Raw genomic sequence first — 23,709 nt, forward strand, 5'->3', positions numbered from 1 at the left:
AGAATAGCACTGGATTTCACACTTAACTTCTATGGCTATTTCTTTTATAGAAATAATGGGTGCTGAACTCCGTAACTTGCAAAATCACTTCTAACTCTAAAACTGTAATTCAATTGATTATCTACAATCTGAGAGATACCTGTATTAGCCTAAACACGTATCTAGGCAGCCAAAGGATCAAGAAATCCAAAGATTTTAATGTCCAAATCTAATGAAATATGCTTGGACCTGACCTATTTTGCAGAGGGGCAGGGGCCGGGTCAATTAGCATCTTCAAGCCACACACTCCTAGGAAATAAAATGATCCTCTACTTTTTTCTTTTTGGGGGGCGGGGGAGAGGGAGGGAAGGAGAGAGAGATTTGTTGTTCCACTTATTTATGCATTCACTGGTTGATTCTTGTATGTGCCCTGACCAGAGATCAAACTCAACCTTGGCATATCAGGAGGATGCTCCCACCAACTGAGTTGCCCCGCCAGGGTAGTCCTCTACTTTTGTGTTACCTAAATGAAACATCCCTGCCCTAGTTCACCAAATTACCTTTCACCAGCTCCACGTGGACCAACAATGCACCTCTGAAACCTCAAGCCTTGTTTCCTTTCCTACCCACCCAGTCCACTTCAGCTCTTTGTTAACAGTGTCATGTAGACCTTAAGAAGTTAAAAGAAAAAAAAAAGATGTCTAAACTCTTTACCTCTCAATCTATCCAAATTACACCTGGACATGACTTTGCAGGAAGTTATAGAGTAGCATGCCTCCTGAGCCATATGGCTAAGGTCATCCTAGGGCCTAAATGAATGAAACAAAAGGTATTAAACCTATAAGTCTTAAAAAACTCCCTGGTTCCTTGATTACAACAGGTTTCTTATACCCCTAATGATTTGTTTTCATTTAGTACAAACTAGTACTCATTTTACCTACCACCAAGTCTTGCTCACATTCAACAAGGAACACATTTTTATTTATTATCCTCAAGAAATGTATTAAGAGAGCACAAGCCACACGCACTGTGGGTAATGGCTGCTTTTCAATATACCACTCATCACCTCCTGTGTGCCCACAGGGAGGTCAACCCTCTCAGTTTCCTTATCTGTAAACTAGGGATATACAGTATCTACCTTCTAGAGTTGTAAGAAGATTAAATTAATATTGTATAAATTGCTATGGTACAGCAGAACTGTTATGATATCTAAATGAGGATACACTTGCAAATTATCCAGAATGCCTACATTCTCACTTGCATTGTGGCGTACATGCCAACCCAAAAAATCCTTCAAGAACTGTGATTCTGCCTTGACCTGTGTGGCTCAGTTAGTTGGGCATCATCTTGCAAAGTGAAAGGTTGACAGTTCAATTCCCGGTCAGGGCACATGCCTGGGCTGTAGATTCAGTCCCTGGATGGGGTGTGTACGAGAGGCAACCGATTAATGTTTCTCTCTCCCATCAATGTTTCCCTCTCTCCCTCCCTTCCCCTCTAAAAATTAAATAGAATCCTTTTTTTTTAAATGTGCTTCTAAGCTACTGGCACATCTTCCTTGCCAAACTATTCTAATTTGACCTTTCTGAGAGTACGAAAAAAAGAAACACAAAAAAGTGGTCATCTAACAATAGTAATCATGGCAGACTAGAGTGGAAAGTAGGAGATAACGGGGATCATCCTGAGGACATTTTGGAAAGGTAACATAGAATGCAAATCAAAACCCGGAGCAATAAATACTAATAAAATTATTTTGACAGCACAGGAAGACAACATTTGTCATTTTCTGTATCTTTTCCTTCAAGTAATAAAATTTAAGTAGTTATAGTACCAAGAGAATTTCAACTAGGAAATAAATTGAATCATCAAAATATACTCTCAGGGTTCAAATACTTAAAGCATCATCACCTGACCTATTTTTATCCTCCTCTGAAAATGCTTGGGAAAAATTTCAACATCACTAATTCTCAATGAATACTATATAAAATTTGTATACTACTTTACACATTTTAAATACTGTCATATAATAATGAAAAAGTACTAATAATCAGGTTAGAACCAAACAAAAGTGAATTTGAGGGGTGGGGTGGGAAGGGGAGGAAGAAGCAAAGGGATTTCTTTGGGATATTAGATTAAAACATAACCAGGTAAGCAGAAACTGTCCATACAGTAGGGGGCATCAGTTGCACTATCAATTATACACTTATACATACCACTTCTAGGACAACGTTACAAACTCTGAGCTATGCTATTTAAGTAAGGGCTTTTTTTGTTTTTTGTTTTTTCCGCGATTGAGCCTCAAATGCCTTATCTTTATACCTGGGAAAACCACCTACTCAGCAGAGGTGAGGAGATACTAGAATGTGAGTACTTTGAAAGTGCCTAGGACAGTGCAGGTAAACAATGGGGACTCGAATTTCTTTCCTTTGAAATACAATTCTGAAAAGTATAAAATCTGAACAGCATATCTACTGAAAAGAAATGTATCATAATGGATCCTTCTCTAAGGAATCACATGCACCCTGTGTTATGGCATCTGGATTTGATATATGCATTCCTAAATGAAACTTCTCCAGTAGAAATCAATATAAATGACACAGAGAATAACATAAGTTGCCTTCTATTCACAGCATAAATAAATGTGGCATATTCTGGTCTAAAACCATAGATTTTTACCAGAGGAGTGTGCTATAGCGGGTCTGCTCTCACTACTGGTCTGCCTATTTGGGTCCCACAAAAATAAAATTTACCAAAGCTTGATGACGGAATTAGACGACAATAGTGTAAACAGAAGATCACTTTGAGTGTTATTCTTCTCTGTGCCAGAAGAGTGGAAATTAATCAAAGACCAAAAATAGAAAGAAAAACACCATAATGAAATGGTTACTTCCTACCCTCCCACCTCCAATACTCCTGCCCCACCCTGAACTGATTGCTCCTCATTGTGTCTATCACAGAGAGTCTGGGAAAAAGGAAGGATACAAAGGTTGGAGGATAAATTTACAAAATTAATAGCACCCTAACAGCAGGAGAAATGAATCTTTCATATGTTCTCCCTCCCAAACCAAGTAAAATTCTATATGCCTGGCACTGCGCTGAATGCATCACATCAACTCTTATTCTTCACAACAATCCTATGTGGTAGGTATTAGCGTCAACCCCACTTCACAGATGATGCAACTAAGTGAGGCTGAGAAAGATTGAGAAACTTGCCTAAGGTTACACACCTAAGTGGCAGACAGCCAAGAGTCTTGACTCCAAAATCCATAGCATTTACCCTGTGCTACACTACTTATTACTATAGTGTAGATGAAAGGGTATTTATTGGGTTCCAGACTCAGCTTCACCCCTTGGGCAAATCACTTGATCTTGCTAAGCAGTTGTCATCTGCAAATGAGGACAATGACAGCTGCCCAGCCTTCTCCATAGCATCCAAATGATGCTGAAAGAGTTAATGTGTATGCAAATATGCCGTAAAAACTATAGGGCACTATGTAAATGTAAGATTTGGTTTATTTGAGCCCAGGTTCCATATATCTTTATCCTTCCAAATGGCTTATTGATCTAAAAGTAAGTTTAACAGTAGTTGTATCATTCTGTAACATTCCTAAGTAAAATCTAGTAAAAAAAAATCAACCTTAGACATTCTGGAAAGGCAAAACTATAAAGACAGTAAAAAGAACAGTGATTTGGGGAAAATGAGGGAGGGATAAATAGGGTTTTTTTCTAGGACAAACTACCCTGTATGATACTGTAATGGTGAATACACATGTCAAAACTCAGAATCTACACCACCAATGTAGATTATGCTCAATGTAGGATTATGCTCAATTTTTCTGTAAACCTTAAACTGCTCAAAAAAATTAAGTCTACTAATTTTTTAAGAACTCATTCTTATAAAATAAAGTCTACATAGGGATTTAGGAAGTAATATAAATGAGCTTAGTGTTCTAAAACATTCTTGGAATACTTGACAACGTATATCCCACCTTTTTAGATCAATATTGTCCAACAGAATTTTATGCAACGATGGAGATATTCTATATCTGCTCTAGTACAGAAGTCACTGGCCACGGTAGTTACTGAATACTTGAAATGTGGCTAGTATGACTGAGAAATGAAATTTTTCACTTTGACTTAATTTTAATTAGCATTCAAATAGCCACATGTGGTTTAGTGGCTATCATATCAGACCTCATGGTTTTAGACAATTCAAGAGACCCGTAGAAATGGACTATAATATTAACTTAAAAACAAAAAAGTTACCTCAAGAGACAATTTAAATGGATGTAGTTATGAAACAATGGTACAATTAACCTAGCAGATTAAAATACTGTGTAGCTAGTTAAAACACCAGGAACCAATAAAGTCCATCTCCAGTTCTTTCTCACTTTAAGTCCCATAATGTAACCAAAAAGAGACAAAGCAGATTACTTTTAATTCCTTCAGTATTTTCAAAACAACCCAATTAGTTAAATATCACTTCTGCTTCCTGAAAAACAGGGCGGAGGTCAAGTTAGAATTAGGAATATTTATTTGTTCAAGTCAGTGACCCAGAGGAAAAAAAAATTAAGCGTCATAAGGAAATAAGAGTGATTTCTGCAGACATAACATATTCATTCAATTTTTATATGAAGATTCAAAAACTGATATTACCATGTATTTTAATTCCATGTCATAGTCAATTGGAAATCAAAAGGATAAAAGACACCCAGAATAGCCTGAGCAGAAAAGAAAGGAGCATGAGGTAAGTAAACAAAAGTGAGACCATACACATGACTACTCATATCCAGCTGTTAACCAGAGGGCTGCCTCAAGGAGTCATTACTGCTTATCTTGGTGGCTTAAAATGCTAGTTGATTAAACCTCAGTTCCCAATTCAGACTTGTTGTGCTCACCCCAGTGGCATAAAAGGGAACTTATGTCCTCAACTGCAGCGGCTCTTTATTAGAGTCCTCCCCTGGGGGACCTATGAAATCAAACACTGAGACTGGCTCCCCACCCTCAGGGAAGAAGTGAAGTGTCCAACGTGACAGTGTTGAATCCCTAGAGTACACTGGGTCCTCGGCTTCTTTTTCACTCCTGCAAGTACTGGATCTTTCTTTTAGAGTACAAAGAGATAGAGAGAAAGAGGTAATTGAGAAGTAGTAACACCCTCAGCAGAGAGATGAAAATACCTGACCTTAGAAACAGGCCTCCAAAAGCTAATTCTTGATCCTTCGCTCACATGTAAACTGAGCCTTTGTTCTCCTTTTTGAAGTTCATGAATCATGCTAGAAAAACATTATTTCATAATTTCGTACAGGAGTGACTTTTAAGAATACTCATATACATAATTGAGTAGAGCTAACTCTTGAATAACACGGGTTTGAACTGCACAGGTCCACTTATACACGGAATTTTTTCAATAAATACCTGTACTGCTTTCCATCCCCGGTTGGGAGTCCGCAGATGCAGAGTGTATGCATTGATCTTCGCCATTTTATATAGGGGACTTGTGAGCATCCGCAGGATTTTGGTATCTGCGGGGTCCTGGAATCAAGCCCCCTGGGTACCGAAGGGCAACTGCGTAGTTAAGTTTGGGGGGAGTCAAAAGTTATGCAGGGGAGGGTGCCCATAACCCCACCCCCGCACTGTTTAAGGGTCACCTGAGTATTAAATAGTCCTGAGTGATCAAGCAGGACCTCCAATGTTTCGAGATGTTTAACTGTGAGAAAAGGGAGGGGGTTTCCACCTTTCCAGCCCCTTTAGGCGCAGTTCTCCATTCCTGGGCCCTGAAAGCCCTGTTTGCCATTCATTGTGCAATCTTTTTCGAACTCCACCCACTGACTCCAGAACAAGTGGAATTCTCCCACTCCGAAGGTCTCGATTTTCCTGTATCCAGGGAGACATTGAAAACTCCTTGACGTGAGTCAAGTAAGGCAAGGGGAACCGTCCAGCCTGCCAGCTCGTCTCCCAGATTACGAGAGACCAAAGGACAGGGGCCGGAAGGCGTTCAAGTTTACGCTAACCGAAAAAAAAAAAAAAGAAAAGAAAGAAAAGATGACAAAAAAATTTAAAAATAGCAGGAAGGGGGGTGCTGAATCGGGAACACCGGTTATCACGCAATGCTGCTCCCAACTGTGCGGAACCCAGGTCCTCCAGCATCGCCGGCCCCACGTGCACCCATGCCCGCGGCGCCCAGAGACCACCCCCGGGGGCCTGGGTCCCGGGCATCCCACAGCCCCTCCGTAGCCGCAGCACCCGCCCGCCTAGTGCCGGGGAGCGCGGGGGAAGGGGGCCCAGGTCAGCCCCGGCTCCCGCGCGGTTATATTACTGCGCAACAGCCTCGTCCGCAGCGCCCGGACGCACTCCGCAGCGCTCCCGGCGCACCTGCCCGGCGACAGGAGGGCGAGCCGGTGGCCCGAGGCAGCACCCCCGAAGGCTGCACCCAGGGCAGGCAACACGGGGAGCACGCGGAGGGCGGGGGCTGCGAGCGAGAACACCTGGCACCCGCAGCGCCGGCCGCACGTGGCTGTCACACCTGGCGCGCCCCCGCCTCGCACTCTTTCCCCCTCCCGTCAGGTTGCACAACGCTGCCCTCCGTCCCCACCTCGCCGGGCGCCCCCAAACCACAGTCGTCGCTCCCTCCTACTCCATCCATCCTGGTCCCACTGCCCCCCCACACCCGCTTCCACGGTCGTCACCCCCGAGAAGGAAGATAGCCGGGTGTTCGTCCCATGTCTAAAGGTAACTGAGGAGAGTGAAGAAGTGGACCCCGAAAAAGCTAGCCGGAGCATTCCCCCAGCCCAGCAACAACGCGGACGCCCCCAAACTGACCTTCTGCCGCGGGCTGCGTCGCCGTCCGCCCCGTCCGGCCTCAATCACCTCCTCGGCACCTCCGCCTCTTCCCCGCGCTGCCTCTTCTACCCGCGTCGCCATGAGGTGACGGCAGCAACCAAACAAGCGGCCCTACAAGGGGCTCGGAACCTCACAGGAGCTCATGCCCCGCCCCTAAGCCCCACGGCCAATCGCCGTTTGCCCTGTTTCTCACGTGACCGGAGGAGGCTGGCCCCCGAGGGGATGGAGCAAAATGGGGGTGGGGAGCATTGAAGCCGGTACTAGGCTTCTGCTGGGCCGAAGGGCGAACACAGGCCGTGCGAGTCTGCGCAGACGGGTAAAGGAACTCTGGAGCTGACTACACGTCCCAGCAAGCAGCGCGGCCTCAGCTCGCGGGCCCCAATCGGGATTGGAGCCTAATGAGGAGCCCTGAGCCGCGCAGAGTATCTACCGTGCTGCGCGCTCAGCCTACTGGGAATTGTAGTTTTCTGGGGGCGACGTACAGGCTCCGGAAAGCACTCTTTATTATCCTGAGGGAAAAGTTTAGAAATAGCCCGCGGCTTGGGAGGGAGCGGGAACGGGTTGTTGTGTTTTGGGTTTTGATGTTTTTCTTCGGAATTGAGCCCGACTGACTTTAGGGTAAAGGGAAAGAATTCTTGACTTTCAAGGAGGGAAAGATCTAATGCCTTTCAGAATTTAAGGTTTCTGGCTCGGATACCTGCGGAAGTCTGCCGCTCGACCAGAGCTCTCTGCACGGAGTACCTGTCTGGAGCTCCTGCAGGCTAGGGGCTGCGTGCTGTTCACGCCCTGGCCTCGAGCACTTCGTTGGCGCTTAATACTTGTTGAACGTAGCCTGCAGTCTCCGTTACTGAATTTTGTCAACGAACTGTTTGTTGAATCATTTTTTTCTTAACAAGGTTGGGGGCGGGGTGGAGTTTTCCTCAGGAATATTCCCTATTTCCATCTGATGGAACCAGATCTCCAATCGAGGAGCTTCTGAAAGTCACGGCCCGCCGTCAAATCCTGACATACCGTCTCAAATAATTCATTATGAAAGTTTGTGTAAATCCTACAGCGTTTTTATTAGAGTTGAATATAAAACAGTGGTAGCAGATGCCAAAAATTAAATTGTGACTAAATGTCAATATTGGGGAAATTCCCTTTATTAATTTTAATTATTTCTGTAAATTTGAGAAAAATATTTCATTGGCAGAACACCTCAGTCAAGCTTTGAGATTTCAAAACTAAAACAATAGAGAATGAACCCTTACCCAGATTCTGTATAAAGCTGATAGCTTCAGGCATCATGTTTCACCTTTTTTTTTAAAGAATATTTTTAAAGATTTTTATTTTTTCCATCACCATTTACCCCCGCTATATGCTCTTCCACCTCCACCCACACACCTCCCGCAACTACCACACTGTTGTAGGTATCCATGAGTTCTTTCTTTTTTTCTTCATTTTTTGCTAGATCCCTTTGGGTCCCCCCCAACCCTCCCCAGAGCTGTCATGCTGCTCTCTATCTTTGAGTCTGTCTCTCTTTTGCTTGTTAGTTCAGTTTGTTCATTAGATTCCACAGATGAGTGAAATCATATGGTGTTTGTCTTTCTCTGCCTGGTTTATTTCACTTAGCATAATGTTCTCCAGGTCCATCCATATTGTTGCAAAGGATAAGATTTCCTTTTTTTTTTTTTTTTTTAGGCCAAGTAGTAATTGCACTGTGTAAATGTACCATAGTTGTATCTGCTCATCTACCGATGGGCACTTGGGCTGCTTTCAAATCTTGGCCGTTGTAAATAACACTGCAATGAGCATAGGGATGTATATATTCTTTTGAATGAGTGTTTTGGGGTTTCTTAAGATAAATTCCAACAAGTAGAATCACTGGGTCATATGGCAGTTCCATTTTTAATTTTTTTGTGGTAACTCCATATTGCTTTCCACAGTGGCTGCACCTCCATGTTTCACCTTCTTAAAGGCAAAAGTCCCAGCCAGGTGCAGAATAATCAATAATGCTGCTTCTGATGTGTCCAGGGAATTGAGTGTCAAAATGCACTGTAGTTAAATTATGGTACAATAAAACACCGTGAAGCTACTAAAAATGATAAACACATTTTAAATTGACCTAGAAAATATATATAGCATAGTAAGCATTAAAAAATTCCATTTGGACCCTGGCTGGGTGGCTCAGTTGGTTGGAGAGTCATCCCATACACCAAAAAGGTTGCGGGTTCAATTACCCATCCAAGCACATACCTAGGTTTCAGGTTCGATCCCAGGTCAGGGCTCTTATGGAAGGCCACCAATCGATGTTTCCCTCTCCCTCTCTCCCCCCCCCTTCATATCTCTAAAATCAATAGAACATTTATCCTTGGGTGAGGATTTTTTTAAAAATTCCATTTGGGCCCTGGTCAGGTAGCTCACAGTGGTTAGACCATTGTCCTGATACACCAAACACCAAGGTTGCCATATGCCAAAGTTGCCATGTGCCAAGGCTGTGGTTCCACCCCCAGTCAGGGCACATAGAAGAAGCAACCAATGAATGCATAAATAAGTGGAACAACAGATTGATGTCTGTCTCTGTCTCTCGCTCTCAAAATCAATGACATTTTTTAAATTCCATTTTTATAGAATTTGCTTGTATGTTTATAAAGAAATGTTTAGAAAAATATTGACCAAAATGTTAATAATGTTTTTCCCTGGGTGGCGAGATTTGGGAGTATTTTTACCTCATGATTTTCTGTATTGTTTGAGTATAAGTATGTATGGAACAAAAAAATCAATAGTTATCTTTATTAAGAAAACAAAAATCTCCAAGTGACCTTGTTTTAAGATAAATGAAAACTATTTATTTACTTATTTTTAAAGATTTTATTTATTTTTAGAGAGAGGAGAAGGGAGAGAGAAAGAGAGGGAGAGAAACATCAATGTGTGGTTGCCTCCTGCGTGCCCCCTACCAGGGAATCTGGCCTGCAACCCAGGCACGTGCCCTGACTGGGAAATGAACTGGCGATGCTTCAGTTCATAGGCCAGCACTCAATCCACAGAGCCACACCGGCCAGGGCAAAAAAATATTTAATTGTACACACATTTCTAATTTAAAGGGTTTGGGTAGCTTATAAACATATATACAAAATGCCATGACCGATGTGTGTAGTGTGCAGATATATAGATATATAGCATGTCATTCATTCAGAGAGGGAGGGAGGGGGAGAGAGACAGAGAGAGAAGAAGGAGGAGGAGGAGGAGAAGAAGAAGAAGAAAGTGCAAGTGAAAGAAGGATAGTGAAAATAAGATAAAGTCATGGGTGAGTTGAATGTATAAAATACATGCCTTAAGGTTTTGCACACAAGCTGGACGTGAACCAAATTTGTGTTTTGAGCTTCTTTACAGCTGAGAAGAGAGAAAAACACAGTTTACAGAGTGGTTCACAATATCTCAAAATCAAACTGGTTGTTCAAGAGAAACATAGCTATTATTACTGCTCGTGCAAGACATGAATTTTACAGATCTGTTTCTTATAACATCTTTAATGCAGACGATGATGCTTTTTAAGTCTGCCCACAAGTCCCTTGATGAGCCTCCCTTCAAAAGGTGGAATCTGATTCCTCTCTTCGTGAATGTGGGCCAGGCTTAGTGTGATCAGCTGCTAAGAAATACAGCAGAGCAGAATTGTGAAGATTCCAATGCTGGTGAGAGAAACGACTGCTTCTGCTTGCCTCTCTAGGTCTTGGGTCACTCTCTTCTTCCTGGAGTCAGACTAACCTGATTTTTTATAAACCCATTCTTTGTTTAGATTTTTATCTTCAATGCCTCAAAGAGGTTACTGTCAAGGCTTTGCCCAAGGCCCTGTGAAGCACTTTGCTTATCTCTGCTGGAATATTTTAGGTCTTCAAGGGCTATCAAGTCTTTTAAGGGCACTGGGTGTTCTGCTTGCATTAATTATTCTCACTCGTGCTGAAGGGATTATTGTCTCAGTTAAGAACTGTGCCTGAAAGGAAGGTGAAGGTCACAAGGAAAACAGCTCCTCCAGGGTAGGGGGATTCTTCCCAGGCTCCCTGAGGGCTATGAATAGAACCTGAGTACAGGCCCATTTATTCAGATGTTTATGAAATAGCCATGAGCCTGAGGCACAAAAACAGTTCTGCACAGTAAACTCAGTTCCCACTGTCCTTTTGCGTGAAATGCAAGGCCCTCAAGGCAGCCTGACTCACCACTATTACAGAGGTAAGGTTCTGTTGGCCTTGGAGCCAGTATTGGGAAAGGTGGAACCCAGAGCTCATAGCTGGACACAGGACCATTTAGAGGTTTAGCCTGCAGTATTATCCTTAAGTGAAGAGGCTTTAGACCTGCTAGGTTTTTCTTTCCTTTTTTGTTTGTTTGTATGGGTTTTTTGTTGTTGTTGTTGGTTTTTAGATCTGCTAGGGTGTGTGTGTGTTTTACCTGCTAGGTTTTTATACCCTGTCAGTGCAAGGGTGAGGAGAGTCTCACAGATTTTACACAATGCGCATATCTTGAAATCCCTGATTTCATCAATGTGAGCCCATTTCTGGCAGCCGTTATGCTGGCTAACAAGCTACTCATTTCACCAATGAAACCCCATTTCTAAACTTCATTTGGCTACTTAGCAAAGCATCTGGTGTTGATTGAAGTATGGCTAACAGAAGCATTTATAGGAGCTGGAATATGGACTCCTTGATTAATTAATATAGCTGACCACCCCTGGCGTGTGAAGTCCTGAAGGGTCATTGCCAGCCCTGAAGTTAGCACACACACAGAAGCTCCTACTACTACTACACTGTCTCCTGACAGTAAATTCCAGACATTCTCATACTCTGTAATATGATCACAGGTACTGAAAAATCTAAAGAAGCAATGTGTCTTATCGGAAGAGTAGAAACCTAGCAAAGGGAGAGTCAAGGAGGCCAGGCTGGCAGAGCCCATCCTAGCAATGCTTGGGGGATGTTTGGAGGAGAGAGGATCTTGGTCAAAAAAGACAACTTCAAAAATAATGGCCCTGTTTGCAAGGCTATCCCTAGTGTGGGGTTGGAGGTGCTGTCCTCCTAACCTAATGCCTTTGAACGTGGAGAATTGTTTTGATTTCTTACTCACCAAACAACTTTGCCATTATAATCTGTTTCCCAGGTGGACCTCACTACGCGGGTGGGGAGAGACACACAGGGAGAGAGAGAGAGAGAGAGAGAGAGAGAGAGAGAGGGAGAGAATGTAAATGAGAATGTAGATATGTATACATTTCCGTTCAGTGAGACACCACCATTGCTCATTGTTAGTAAAGGGACATTCTGACTTCGTAGACCAGGTCTGAGAGTGTATTCTGGAAGTGTGTTCAGAAGCCCACTGGCACCCAGAGTGTTTTAGGTGTGCCTATTATGCATTCCTAGCACTCCATACTTCCCATACCAGGCCAGTCCCACTCTTCAGGATGTGGGCTTGTTTAATTTATTCTTTCCCTCAGCCAGGTGGTAAAGGAAATAAAGGCAGGAATTGTGCCCGTGAAATTCCTGGACTCCCAGTGCCCAGCAGAATGCCAGCTTCAGAGAAAGTTCTCAATACATACTTATTGAGAAAAATAACCTCTGAATAGATAAAATGCACTGATCACTCAGTTTTTTGTGTCTGTACCGATGAGGGCCAAACCCTCAATTTCTCAAGGTAATATCCCTGCATGGGACCTCTTGGAGAGTCTCCTGGTGGCAATGTCCCTCCACAGCACTGAGAAGACCCCAGGCAACCATGAGACAAAGATCATCTCAAGATAAACTTGGTGGCAATCAAAAGTTTTCATTCATTGATTAAATATTTACTGAGCACCTACTACATTCTGAGCACTTTATTAGACAAAGGGCGTACCGTGATCTAGAATAAGGGTGTCCAACACAGAACAGTGATGTACTCAACAAGCAATGACATCGTTTATAAAACAGAGGTATTGCAAAGTAACCTCTTGAGATTTATTTTCTTTTTTGTCTTTGGTGTTCCGCATTTCCTTTTTTAAAAAAACTTTTAAAAGATTATTTATTTATTTATTTATTTATTCTTAGAGAGAAAGGGAGGGAGAAAGAGAGGAAGAGAAACATCCATGTGGGAAATACATCTATTGGTTGCCTGTCACTCACCTGCAATTGGGGACCTGGCCTGCAACCCAGGCATATGCCCTGACTGGGAATCAAACCAGCAACTCTATGTTTCACAGTCTGGTGCTCAATCTACTGAGCCACACCAACCTGGGCTTGAGGTTTATTTTCTTCTGGTGGGGGGAAGGAGTTTAAGAGAGATTTAAAGTGACATCTAAGCCACACCTTGAAGGGTCAACAGGAGTTAAATTAACCATGTTAGTCTGATTTGTCCAACTTAGAGTATTTCCAGAGAAAGAAACACTCCCAGTAACCTTTAAAACAGTCAAGAGTATTATTTCATCAAAAGATTTGAATTTCATGTTTGTTGCACACTATTGGGGTTGTAGGTAGTGAAAAGGAGTATTTGCCTTTTCACAGAACAAACAGCTTATTGTTTAATTCGATTACCCAATACCATCCATCTGGGCTAACCCTGATTTTAGTCCTTATAGGAATTTGGCCAATTTCAGCATTTGCTATACACTTCCACATGTCTGGCAGACACTGAAAGATTTAGAAAATGATTATACATTGTACCTAGATTGCTCAGGAATATTGATGGCAGGCTGTAGAGTATACTTTTAGATTGGCACATGCTGGGGTGCCAGCTCCAGCAGCGAGAGGATACATCCAATAAAAACTGGCGTCAGATGTGGAATATTGGCAGAGGGAACACTCAATTTCAAAAATTTAACCAGCCATAAGAAAAGATGAAATCCTGCCATTTGTGACGACATGGATGGATCTTGAGGATATCATGCTAAGCGAAATAAATCAGACAGCAAAAGTCGGGAACCATATGATTTCACTCATATATGGGACATAGAACTGGAAGCAACTGATGGACAAACAAGACAAATAAAAATTCATAGACCCAGATAACAGTATAATAGTTACCAGAGGGAAAGGGGTTGGAGGTTAGTAAAGGAGAAGGGAATCAAATATATGGTAACGGAAAGAGTTTGACTTGGGGGTAAACACACAATACAGTATACAGATGATGTATTATAGAGTTATACACCTGAAGCCTATATAATTTTATTAACCAATATCATCCCAATAAATTTACTAAAAAATTAAAATATATATATTGTAGACGTCAGAGTATTGGTTCATGAATTTTGTTCTGATTTCTTTCCCCAAGTCTTGGCTTATGATTATAAACATTCAAGAAAATGAAAACTACATTTATGTATAAAGGCAATGGTAAAGAAAATAGAAAATACCTATGGGGGTTGGCTCTACTGAAAAATCACTATATAAAATATTAAGTTTTCCTTAAGAAAACATTTCTGACTTAAAATATTATTCTTTTTTACCAATGTTTTCCAAAATTCATCTGAGAACCACAATTTCAGATTCTCCTATATGATAACATATGGATTCCAGACCCCCCTCCAAGATCTAATTTGGAGAAGATTGGCTTCTTTAAGGTTATTTATCACCTTCTCATCCATGAATAGTATATCTTTTCATTTTAAAGTGTTCTTTAATATCTCCTTTCATTGCATGTACATCTTTTGTCAGCTTTATTCCTAGCTACTCTATATTTTTAATGCTAATTAAAATGGTAAAACTAAAATATTAGAATGAAATTCCAGATATACAAAAAGCTATTAAGTAAATAATGAATAACTGTTTACAGGTGATGCATCAGTCATGCCCTGTCAACAGACAGAAACAAGACAGTTATTTGCACAGACAAAATTTGATATAAAGCCCTGGCTCAGCCTGCAAACTGAAAGGTTGCCAGTTCAATTCCCAGTCAGGGCACATACCTGGGTTGTGGGCCAGGTCCCCAACTGCAGGTGAGTGACAGGCAACCAATAGATGTATCTCCCACATTGATGTTTCTCTTCCTGTTTTTCTCCCTTCCCTTCTCTCTAAAAATAAATAAATAAATAAATTTTTAAAGATTTTATTTATTTAATTTTTTTAGAGAGGGAAGGGAGGGAGAAAGAGAGAGAGAGAGAGAGAGAGAGAAATCAATGTGTGGTTGCTGGGGGTCATGGCCTGCAACCCAGGCATGTGCCCTGACTGGGAATCGAACCTGCGACACTTTGGTTCACAGCCCGTGCTCAATCCACTGAGCTATACCAGCCAGGGCTAAATAAAATCTTTTTAAAAAAAGGTCCTGGAAGCTAGAAAATACTAAAAAATGTGATATAAATATTAGATAAAATTACTGAACAACATGAGGCATTGGAGTGCATTGAAAGGAGAGTAATGTTTCTAGCAGACACTCTGGAAAAGAAATGGGTAGTAAGCGTATAGAGAGGCGAATGAAAACATAAGGCAAATATTAACTCAAAGGCCAAAAGAATTTGACCAAGGAAAGTAATGTATTCATAGGATACTATATGACTGGGTTGTGAATAGTACTCACATGGAAATAATGTAAAGAAAGGATTATAAATTAATGAAATTAAAACAACTATATCAGGAGGATGGTGGTAGGGAAATGTGTATGTGCTGGAAACCTTTCTTTTTTTTAATTTTTTAAAAAGATTTTATTTATTTATTTTTAGAGAGGGAAGGGAGGGAGATAGAGAGAGAGAGAAACATCAATGTGCGGTTGCTGGGGGGTCATGGCCTGAAACCCAGGCATGTACCCTGACTGGGAATCGAACCTGCGACACTTTGGTTTGCAGCGCACGCTCAATGGAAACCTTTCTTTAAGTCCTAAAAAATAAAAAAAGAAAAAAGTTTCTTTAATTCTTTCATAATATTTTCCTTTCCATTTATTTTTCTCTTTCTGGATTTCTTTTACTCAGATGTACATTCTAGAATGCTCCCTTAATTTTTCTTATCTTTTCTCTCCTATTTTTCTACATCTTGTTTTTCTCCACTTTCCTTGTCTCAAATTTGTCTTCTAATACTTGTAATGAAGTTTTGATATCTATACCATCATATTTCTAATTCTCTAGACCTATTTCTTATTCTCTTAAAGTTCTTATTAAATATTTTTTAAAATTATTGATTTGAGGAGAGAAACATTGATTTTTTGTTCCACTTATGAATTTATTGGTTGGTTCTTTTTATGTGCCCTGCCCAGGGTCGTACCCACAACCCTGGTACATGAGGATAATGCTCTAACCAACTGAGCTACGCTGCCAGGGCTTAGTGTTCTTTTCCTATAGGAAACTGTTATTTCTCATGGATGCAATACTTTCTAATATGTCATTCAAGATATTAGAATTTTGTTTAGTTTTATGAGGTTTTGGAAAGTTGCCTATCAACTTTTCTTCTAATGATTTTAGCATTGTTGGTGATTATTACTTCGTTTGGTCTTGAAAAATGGTAGTTTTTGTAAGGGGGGTAAAAGGGGGAAGGGTTGTCAGGAACATGTATAAAGGACACATGGACAAAGCCAAAAGGGGGTAGGATCGAGGGTGGGAGGTGGGGATGGCTGGGGTGGGGGAGAGTGATGCAGGAGAAATGGAGACAACTGTACTTGAACAACAATAAAAAGAAAGGAAAGAAAAGAAAAGAAAAAGGCAGCTTCTCAGGAACAGTCATCACGCAGAAAACCCTGATGCAGATGGAATCAGAGGCTCCACACTCCTTGTGAAGAGATATTTGTAATAAAGCTTATATTTTACAGTATAACAAATTTAAGTACATTTCCTCTTTTGTTTATATACCAGAAATACCTGTCACCTTAACTACCTTCACTTTAAAACAGCCAGCTTAAGCATTTCATTTCCTCTTCTTTAAGTATGTTTTTTTCTTAGCAATGGCATTTTTTACAGTATGAAAGTCTTCCTTTGAAATTCAGGAATGAAAAAAACAACACACCCTTCCAGATGTGGAAAGAATAAACTTAGTCTGCTCTTGAATTTCCCAAAATTTACATCACCTTCTTTTGTTTTGTGTTACTTTGCACCCCACCCACTTTACTACTGATAATATTTTGGTGCAAACATTTTCCTATGCATACACACGCCCAGCATGCACATACACGTACATTGTGGGAAGAAAATGTGTAGATCCACTAACTATATTTTTCTAATTTGCCTTTTATATTTCATTTAACATTATACTGTGAACCTTCTCTCATGTCAAATACAGGGTTCTGACATCATTTTTGTAAATGGTCAACAAGATACTTTATCTCAAAGAAACCACACCCAGAGCCTGGATTAACAAAAACAAATGGAATCAGGATCCTGGATGGAGGGAGACCTTGGTCTTTCCCTGCCAAGCAGGCTTTAGCAGAGCCTCAGCTCCAGTATAAATCTACGTGGCAATGACTCAGATCTTATTTGCATTGCATAGTTATACTGCACGCAATACATTTTCAAGTTAAAAGCCATAGGTTTCTTTAAATCAGTTATTTCCAAAAAATGAGGCTTTCCTTTACCCGGTTGATGAAAAGAGCTGGTGCAAGCCCCTAAACTGGGCTTAACTTCACCTACCCCTGTGGACCAAAAGTGGTAGTTTTCTGTTAATTGTCTCTGCAACAGTCCTACTATCCTTCTTTTTCTTCAGATAGAACTAATCTTTTACCTTTTACTAAAAACTTCTATGAAGACAAGTACAGTTGTGTTGTGACCGAGCTACTATTTGTGTATGGTAAACTTCTGTTGTTTTCTTGTGGGCAGCTGTGACGTCTTTATTGTTCTATTCCCCTGAAAGTTTGCTAGAGCCCTGTTCTCTTGTTCTAGTTCTGTGGCATATGATGCCTGAGGTAGTCACCTCTTCATTTTCCTGTGCAGTTTCATTTTACTTCTATTTGGTGCTTATCTAGGTAAAGTCATTCTATTGTTTTCGGTCTTGCTTTTCCTGCTCAACGTATTTGTGAGGTTTATAGATTCCTTCACATGACCGTGTAGCAATTGTTGGACGTTTTATGGACACTCTTGCACATCCCCTAGTTGCACATGGGTGTATATCCTTGCATTTAACTATGTAATGGTAATTTTCTTCACATTTATATCATCTTATACTCCCCCAGAGAGGAATTGCTGCTCAAACAGAAGTGCCTTTTCAACTTTACATTTACGTGATGCCAACATTTGCTTTTTCCCAAGGAGATTGTATCAGTGTACACTCTCATCAGCAGAATATCAACATTCCTGTTGTTTCATGTGCTCACAACTCTTGACATTTTCAGATTACATTTCTGACTGTCTGTTGGGTGTGAAATGCATCACTGGAAATATCTGTAATTCCATTGTGTGGATGAGCTGTCACTTTTCAAATCAAGATTCTGGTGTGGGGCATGTAAGTAGTTTCCAATTTTTAAAAAATAATCCAAGTAGTGTTTGTCCAATCGCTCCCTTAGAATAAATTCTAAGAGTGGAAATGCTGGACTAAATGTTCTGCACATTTAAAATTTTGATCCATATTACCCAACAGCACTTCAGAAAGATTTTACAATTTTATATTTCCATCTATATTACATACCTTCCCCCAATACCCTTGTCAAAAGTAGCTTTTTAAAACGTTTTCCTTTTTAGCCCTGGCTGGCGTAGCTCAGTGGATTGAGCTCGGGCTGCGAACCAAAGTGTCGCAGATTCGATTCCCAGTCAGGGCACATGCCTGGGTTGCAGGCCACGGCCCCCAGCAACCGCACATTGATGTTTCTCTCTCTCTTTCCCTCCCTCCCTTCCCTCTCTAAAAATAAATAAAATCTTTTTAAAAAGTGTTCCTTTTTAAATCTAAATTATGCACATACTTAATTTTAGAAATCCAATGACACAAGGGTTTTAAAAACAGTAGACCCCTGATTTGCCCTTCCCCATCCCCAATTCCCAGAAACTGCCATTTTATATTTATTTAGGAGATTTTATTTACTTAGTTTTTAGAGACATGGGAAGGGAGGGCAAAAGAGTGGGAAAGAAACATCCATGTGAGCCAGAAACATTGACTGGTTGCTTCTTGTAGACATTCCAACTGGGGACTGAACTTGCAACCCAGGCATGTGCCCTGAGCAGGAATTGAGCCAGCGACCTTTTGCTTTGTGATACAAGCAACTGAGCTACACAGGTCAGGGCAGGAACTGCCATTTTAAAGTCTTAACGGCTTCATCTGTTTGCTTAACACACTTAATACTACTTTTCCTTGAATTTCAGTTTTAAGTTGTGACAGAGACTGCCAGTTGCCCACTCTGATAACAATGTTTCCTGAGCCTTTCCAGAGTTCTGAAGCATCAAAATGTCTTTGTCACGACCTGACTGCTATCGCTTGCTGTGCTGGTTTTTTTTTTTTGTCATTATTACAAGGTTATACCTTTTCTTTTTAAAAAGATTTTATTTATTTATTTTTAGAGAGAGGGGAAGGACAGGAAAAAGAGAGGAGAGAAACATCAATGTGTGGTTGCCTTTCACACACCCCCTCCTGGGGACCTGGCCCGCAACCCAGGCATGTGCCCTGACTGGGAATCAAACCGGCAACCCTTTGGTTCGCAGGCAGGCATTCAATCCACTGAGCTACACCAACCAGGGATACAAATTTATACCTTTTCTTTTTATACCTTTAATTTAGTGGGGTTTGTGGATGGAGTGAAGATAAATGCATTTATTTAATCTGCCATATTCAATCTGCAAGCCTAAGACATTTCACATTTCAGAAGATTAAACAACAATGAAAACAATTAAAATATTACCTATTTTATGAAGACTTCTTTTTTTTAAGATTTTATTTATTTTTAGAGAGGGGAAGGAGGGAGAGAGAGAGAGAGAGACATCAATGTGCGGTTGCTGGGGGTCATAGCCTGCAACCCAGACATGTGCCCTGGCTGGGAATTGAACCTGCGACACTTTGGTTCACAGCCCGCGCGCAATCCACTGAGCTACAAAGACTTCTTAAAATAGGATATTTAGGATATGGGATGTATCTTAAAAAAATCCAGTCCTACTTGTTCATTTCTCACAGGAACCAGATGAACACCCCCTGGTGGGGTATGATACTGCTTAAGCAAACCTTTTTCCTCAGGCCTTTCTCTTGGGCCAGCGTTTTGTAGTCCTGCCTGCCCATCAGGAAACTTAGCGAGTTTGTTAAAAAACCTTAAGCTCAAACCCTGGCTGTGTAGTTCAGTTGGTTAGAGCATCATCCTTATATGCCAAGGTTGCAGTATTGATGCCTAGTTAGGGCACACACAAGAGTCAACCAGTGAATGTATAAGTGGAACAACATATCCATGTTTTGCTGTCTCTCAAAAAAAAAAAAATAAAAGACTCCCGCGAATTTTTTTTTTAAAAATCTTATGCTCAGAGCTAAACTCTGAGCCAATTAGTCCCTCTGGGGGTGGGCTGGGCTTCAGCATTTTTAAAGCTCCTAGGTGCTTCTCAAGTGCAGGATTACTGCCTGAGGCTGAGAGATTCACTGGCTTAGCCCTTTTCGAAAAGCACAGTAATGTGGACAGTAAAACAGCATCCATGTTCTTGTTATGAAATTATTTTGGTGTTGTCCAGGTTTTAAGTGGTGTCTATTTTCATGACTTAATTTCACAAGCATGCGTTCTGTTCATTAGATTAACAAAGAACACTTTACACTAATTTTGCTAGTGGCATTATATTATATTCTTGTGCCACACTCACTTGATAGGGGCCGATGATTTAGCTCAGTTCTCACGTCATATTTATGCCCTGCAGTAATCTCCACGGAAGAGTTAACAATTGTCGAGTGATATGGCCATTTTATTCCATTCGGATGTGACTAAGTACAGTAATGGCAGACAAAATTAGGCACTTAATGGCTATTAGGATGATTATGATGTACATACTTTAGCAGTAACAAAAATACTCCATTATGATGAATTGAACTATTATCTCTACTTACTAGATCACAGACTTGATTTTCCAGTTTTACTGAAAACAGGCTTGCCCTAGCTGGTGTGGCTCAGGGGACTAAATACCAACCTGTGAACTGGAAGGTTGCAGGTTCAATTCGCAGTCCAGGCCCATGCCTGGGTTGCGGGCCAGGTCCCCTGTTGGGGGTGTGTGAGAGACAACCGATCAGTTTCTCTTGCACATGTTTCTCTCCCTCTTTTTCCTTCCCTTTCCCTCTCTCTAAAAATACATAAATAAAATCTTTTATATAAAAAAACCAGGCTTAATTCTTATAGGATCTGGTTAAACTTGTTGAGTTTTAGTTGTAGCCAGCAGAAAGCATAGTCAGTGCTCATCATGGTTACCAGGAAAGAACAAAAGTCAACATACAGGGTGTGCAAATGTAGTTTTATAGTCATGAGTACACAGAAGTTTATTCTTGTATTATTACTTATTAATTACTGTATTACTTATTTGTATTACAACTGTAAACCTCGTTTTGCCCACCCCTCTATATCATCACTACTGGAGGAAGGAATAATCCCACAGTAAGTCTGAGTAAAAGACCTACTGGCTGTGGGTTAGAATGACCTTTTATTTTGAACAACCCACTGCATTTGAGAAGTTTACAATGAAAGTAAAGTGTGTCCATAACACTTAACACTCTCTGCCCTGGCTGGTGTGACTCAGTGGATTGAGCAATGGCTTGCAAACCAAAGGGTCACCGGTTCAATTCCCAGTCAGGGACACATGCCTGGGTTGCGGGCCAGGTTCCCAGTGTAGGGCGTGTGAGAGGCAACCACACATTGATGTTTCTAAAAAGAAAAAGACAATACCATCTCAAGGCTGTTCTAATTCTAACAACAGGAACTTACATACCAGACAACTTTGAAATATTTGCAGGCCCTCTTTACCAGAATAGCATTTTTAGTTATTTAGGAAAAAACATTAAAACATGTTACCACCAAAAGTGATGTTTATTTATTCAGGAGTATAATATAGTTTTTGATATTGGAAATGAATCAGAATGCACTGAATAAATACTGTAAAAAAATCATAGTTTAACAACTGAAATCATAAATGCCTTCATGTAAACAAATCCCTTAATGTGAAGACCAGATGATTTGATGACTTGTGAGAAATTATAATTGCATGTGATTAAAGCTTGATGAATGCATGTCATCTGTCATGACTCAGCTTCCATTCTAAGCACCGTCATTATTGGGTACTGTAACATGTATTTTGTGATTTTGCTTGTCAGTGTAGGCTATGGAAGTAATTATTCATTAAAATTGCCTGTTTTCCCCTTATAAAACTGATTATATGAACCATATCAAAATTTCTACCATTTACATTTTTAGAAGCTGAAAACAAGATTTTCTAAAATTAAATTCACCCATTTTACTTTTTTTCTTTTAAAGATCATATTCATTGATTTTTAGAGAGAGGGAACATAGGGAGAATGAGAGGGAGATACACATTTATGTATGAGATACCGTGATCAGCTGCCTCTCGCACACCCCCGACTAGGGGCCTGGCCCGCAACCCAGGCATGTCTGGGAGTCGCACGGCTGACCTTTCATTTTGCAGGCTGGCACTCAATTCAATAAGCCATACCAGCCAGAGCAAATCCATCCAATTTTTATAATTGAAAATGTTTACTTAAAAATGGAGGAAAAAATCTATTACCAGAAAGGGCAACCATATCAATTTAAATTATAGAAGCAAATTCAGAGTCCTGGTTTTTATATCAAAGTAGTCAAGGAGGTGAATAAAATATTGCAAGTTGAATGTGATCATCAGTTTTCTTTTGGTAAACCTTTAGTATATTCTGAAACTCCTATTTGTAATAATATTCTGATTCTGGAAAAACCATCTTGGTTATAGGAGGGCATCTGAACGCACTGTAAGTACAAGCATAACTGCTGCTTCATCTCCTAAAAGCTTCTCTAGTTTAATATTTCACAAATTACAAATTGAGATTGCCCACTTTTGAGGAGGAGATTCTGACATTGCAGCCAAGTCCGCAGGAGCAGAGCACAGCCTCCTGCTAAGACTGGCCACGTCAGCGGAGGATTTGACATGCTTGTCACAAACTGCTGTAACCGTAAATGAATGGATATTGTTATTTCTTGTATAATATTGCTGCATGTACCTAAAGCAGGCTTTAAAGACTTCGTTTGAGGCTCTAGTACCTTTTAACTATTTCTGCTATTTGATTTCACATGCATAAACACGCCACACAGGAGGCCTTCCGTCCTTCATAGCCTTCAGGGCACGTCAGCCCTTGCATGTCGCCCAAGCAGCTCAGAGAAAGGTCTCAAAACATGTAGATTGTTTCTGAGAGCCTCATCTCTGTGCTTCATAGTGTCATCATTTTCCTTTGAAATGTGTGATATTAGAAACATCTGATTCCGCAGGATTCCACAGGGAACTCGGTTCCTCTTAATTTGGCAGTGTGGAAAGGGAAGTGGGTAGTGGATACCAACTGAACAGCAGAGGAGGCACTTGTGACTAGAAGGACACTGTCAGCCAAGGATGCTAGTGGTTGCATAAAAAGTAAAAAGCCCTGACCGGTGTGGCTCACTTGTTTGGAGCGTCATTCCATGCACCAAAAGGTCACAGGTTCGATTCCCAATCAGGGAGCATGTTGAGAGGCAAGCAATAGATACTTCTCTCTCACATTGATGTTTCTCTTCTTTTTCTTTCCTTCCTTTCCCATCTCTGCTTCCCATCTCTCTAAAATCAATGAGCATGTCCTTAGGCGAGGATTGAAAAAAAGTAAAAAGCACCAGAATCCTTGGCTGCATCAGTATATTAGTCTAGAGGGTCTTAGGCCTTAAAAGTCCACTGTGAGCCCCCGGGACCTCGGTAACCTGGAGCTTGGGCCAGCAGGTCTGGGGCGGGGCCTGAGACCCTGCATTTCTAACGAACCCCAAGGACAGGCTGCTCATGCTAGTTCCTGAGCCAGCAATGAGTCCTGAGGTATAATTTGCTTAGTG

The 23,709-nt window shown here is 41.0% G+C and overlaps 1 protein-coding gene across 1 annotated transcript in view; it reads right to left on the reverse strand.

Moving 5' to 3' along the window:
- The window catches only part of TXLNG (taxilin gamma), a 46,660-nt gene extending 39,725 nt beyond the window's left edge, over positions 1–6,935 (reverse strand). The window contains exon 1 of the mRNA XM_045856116.1: positions 6,796–6,935. Within this exon, the coding sequence (XP_045712072.1) occupies positions 6,796–6,897 (102 nt within the window). The 5' untranslated portion in view covers positions 6,898–6,935. The remainder of the gene's footprint in view (positions 1–6,795) is intronic.
- Between the last annotated feature and the right edge of the window lie 16,774 nt (positions 6,936–23,709).

The sequence above is a fragment of the Phyllostomus hastatus genome, unplaced genomic scaffold (genome assembly GCF_019186645.2).
Source record: "Phyllostomus hastatus isolate PE091 unplaced genomic scaffold, TTU_PhHast_1.1 phas_scaffold_12, whole genome shotgun sequence".
Lineage (NCBI taxonomy): Eukaryota > Metazoa > Chordata > Mammalia > Chiroptera > Phyllostomidae > Phyllostomus > Phyllostomus hastatus.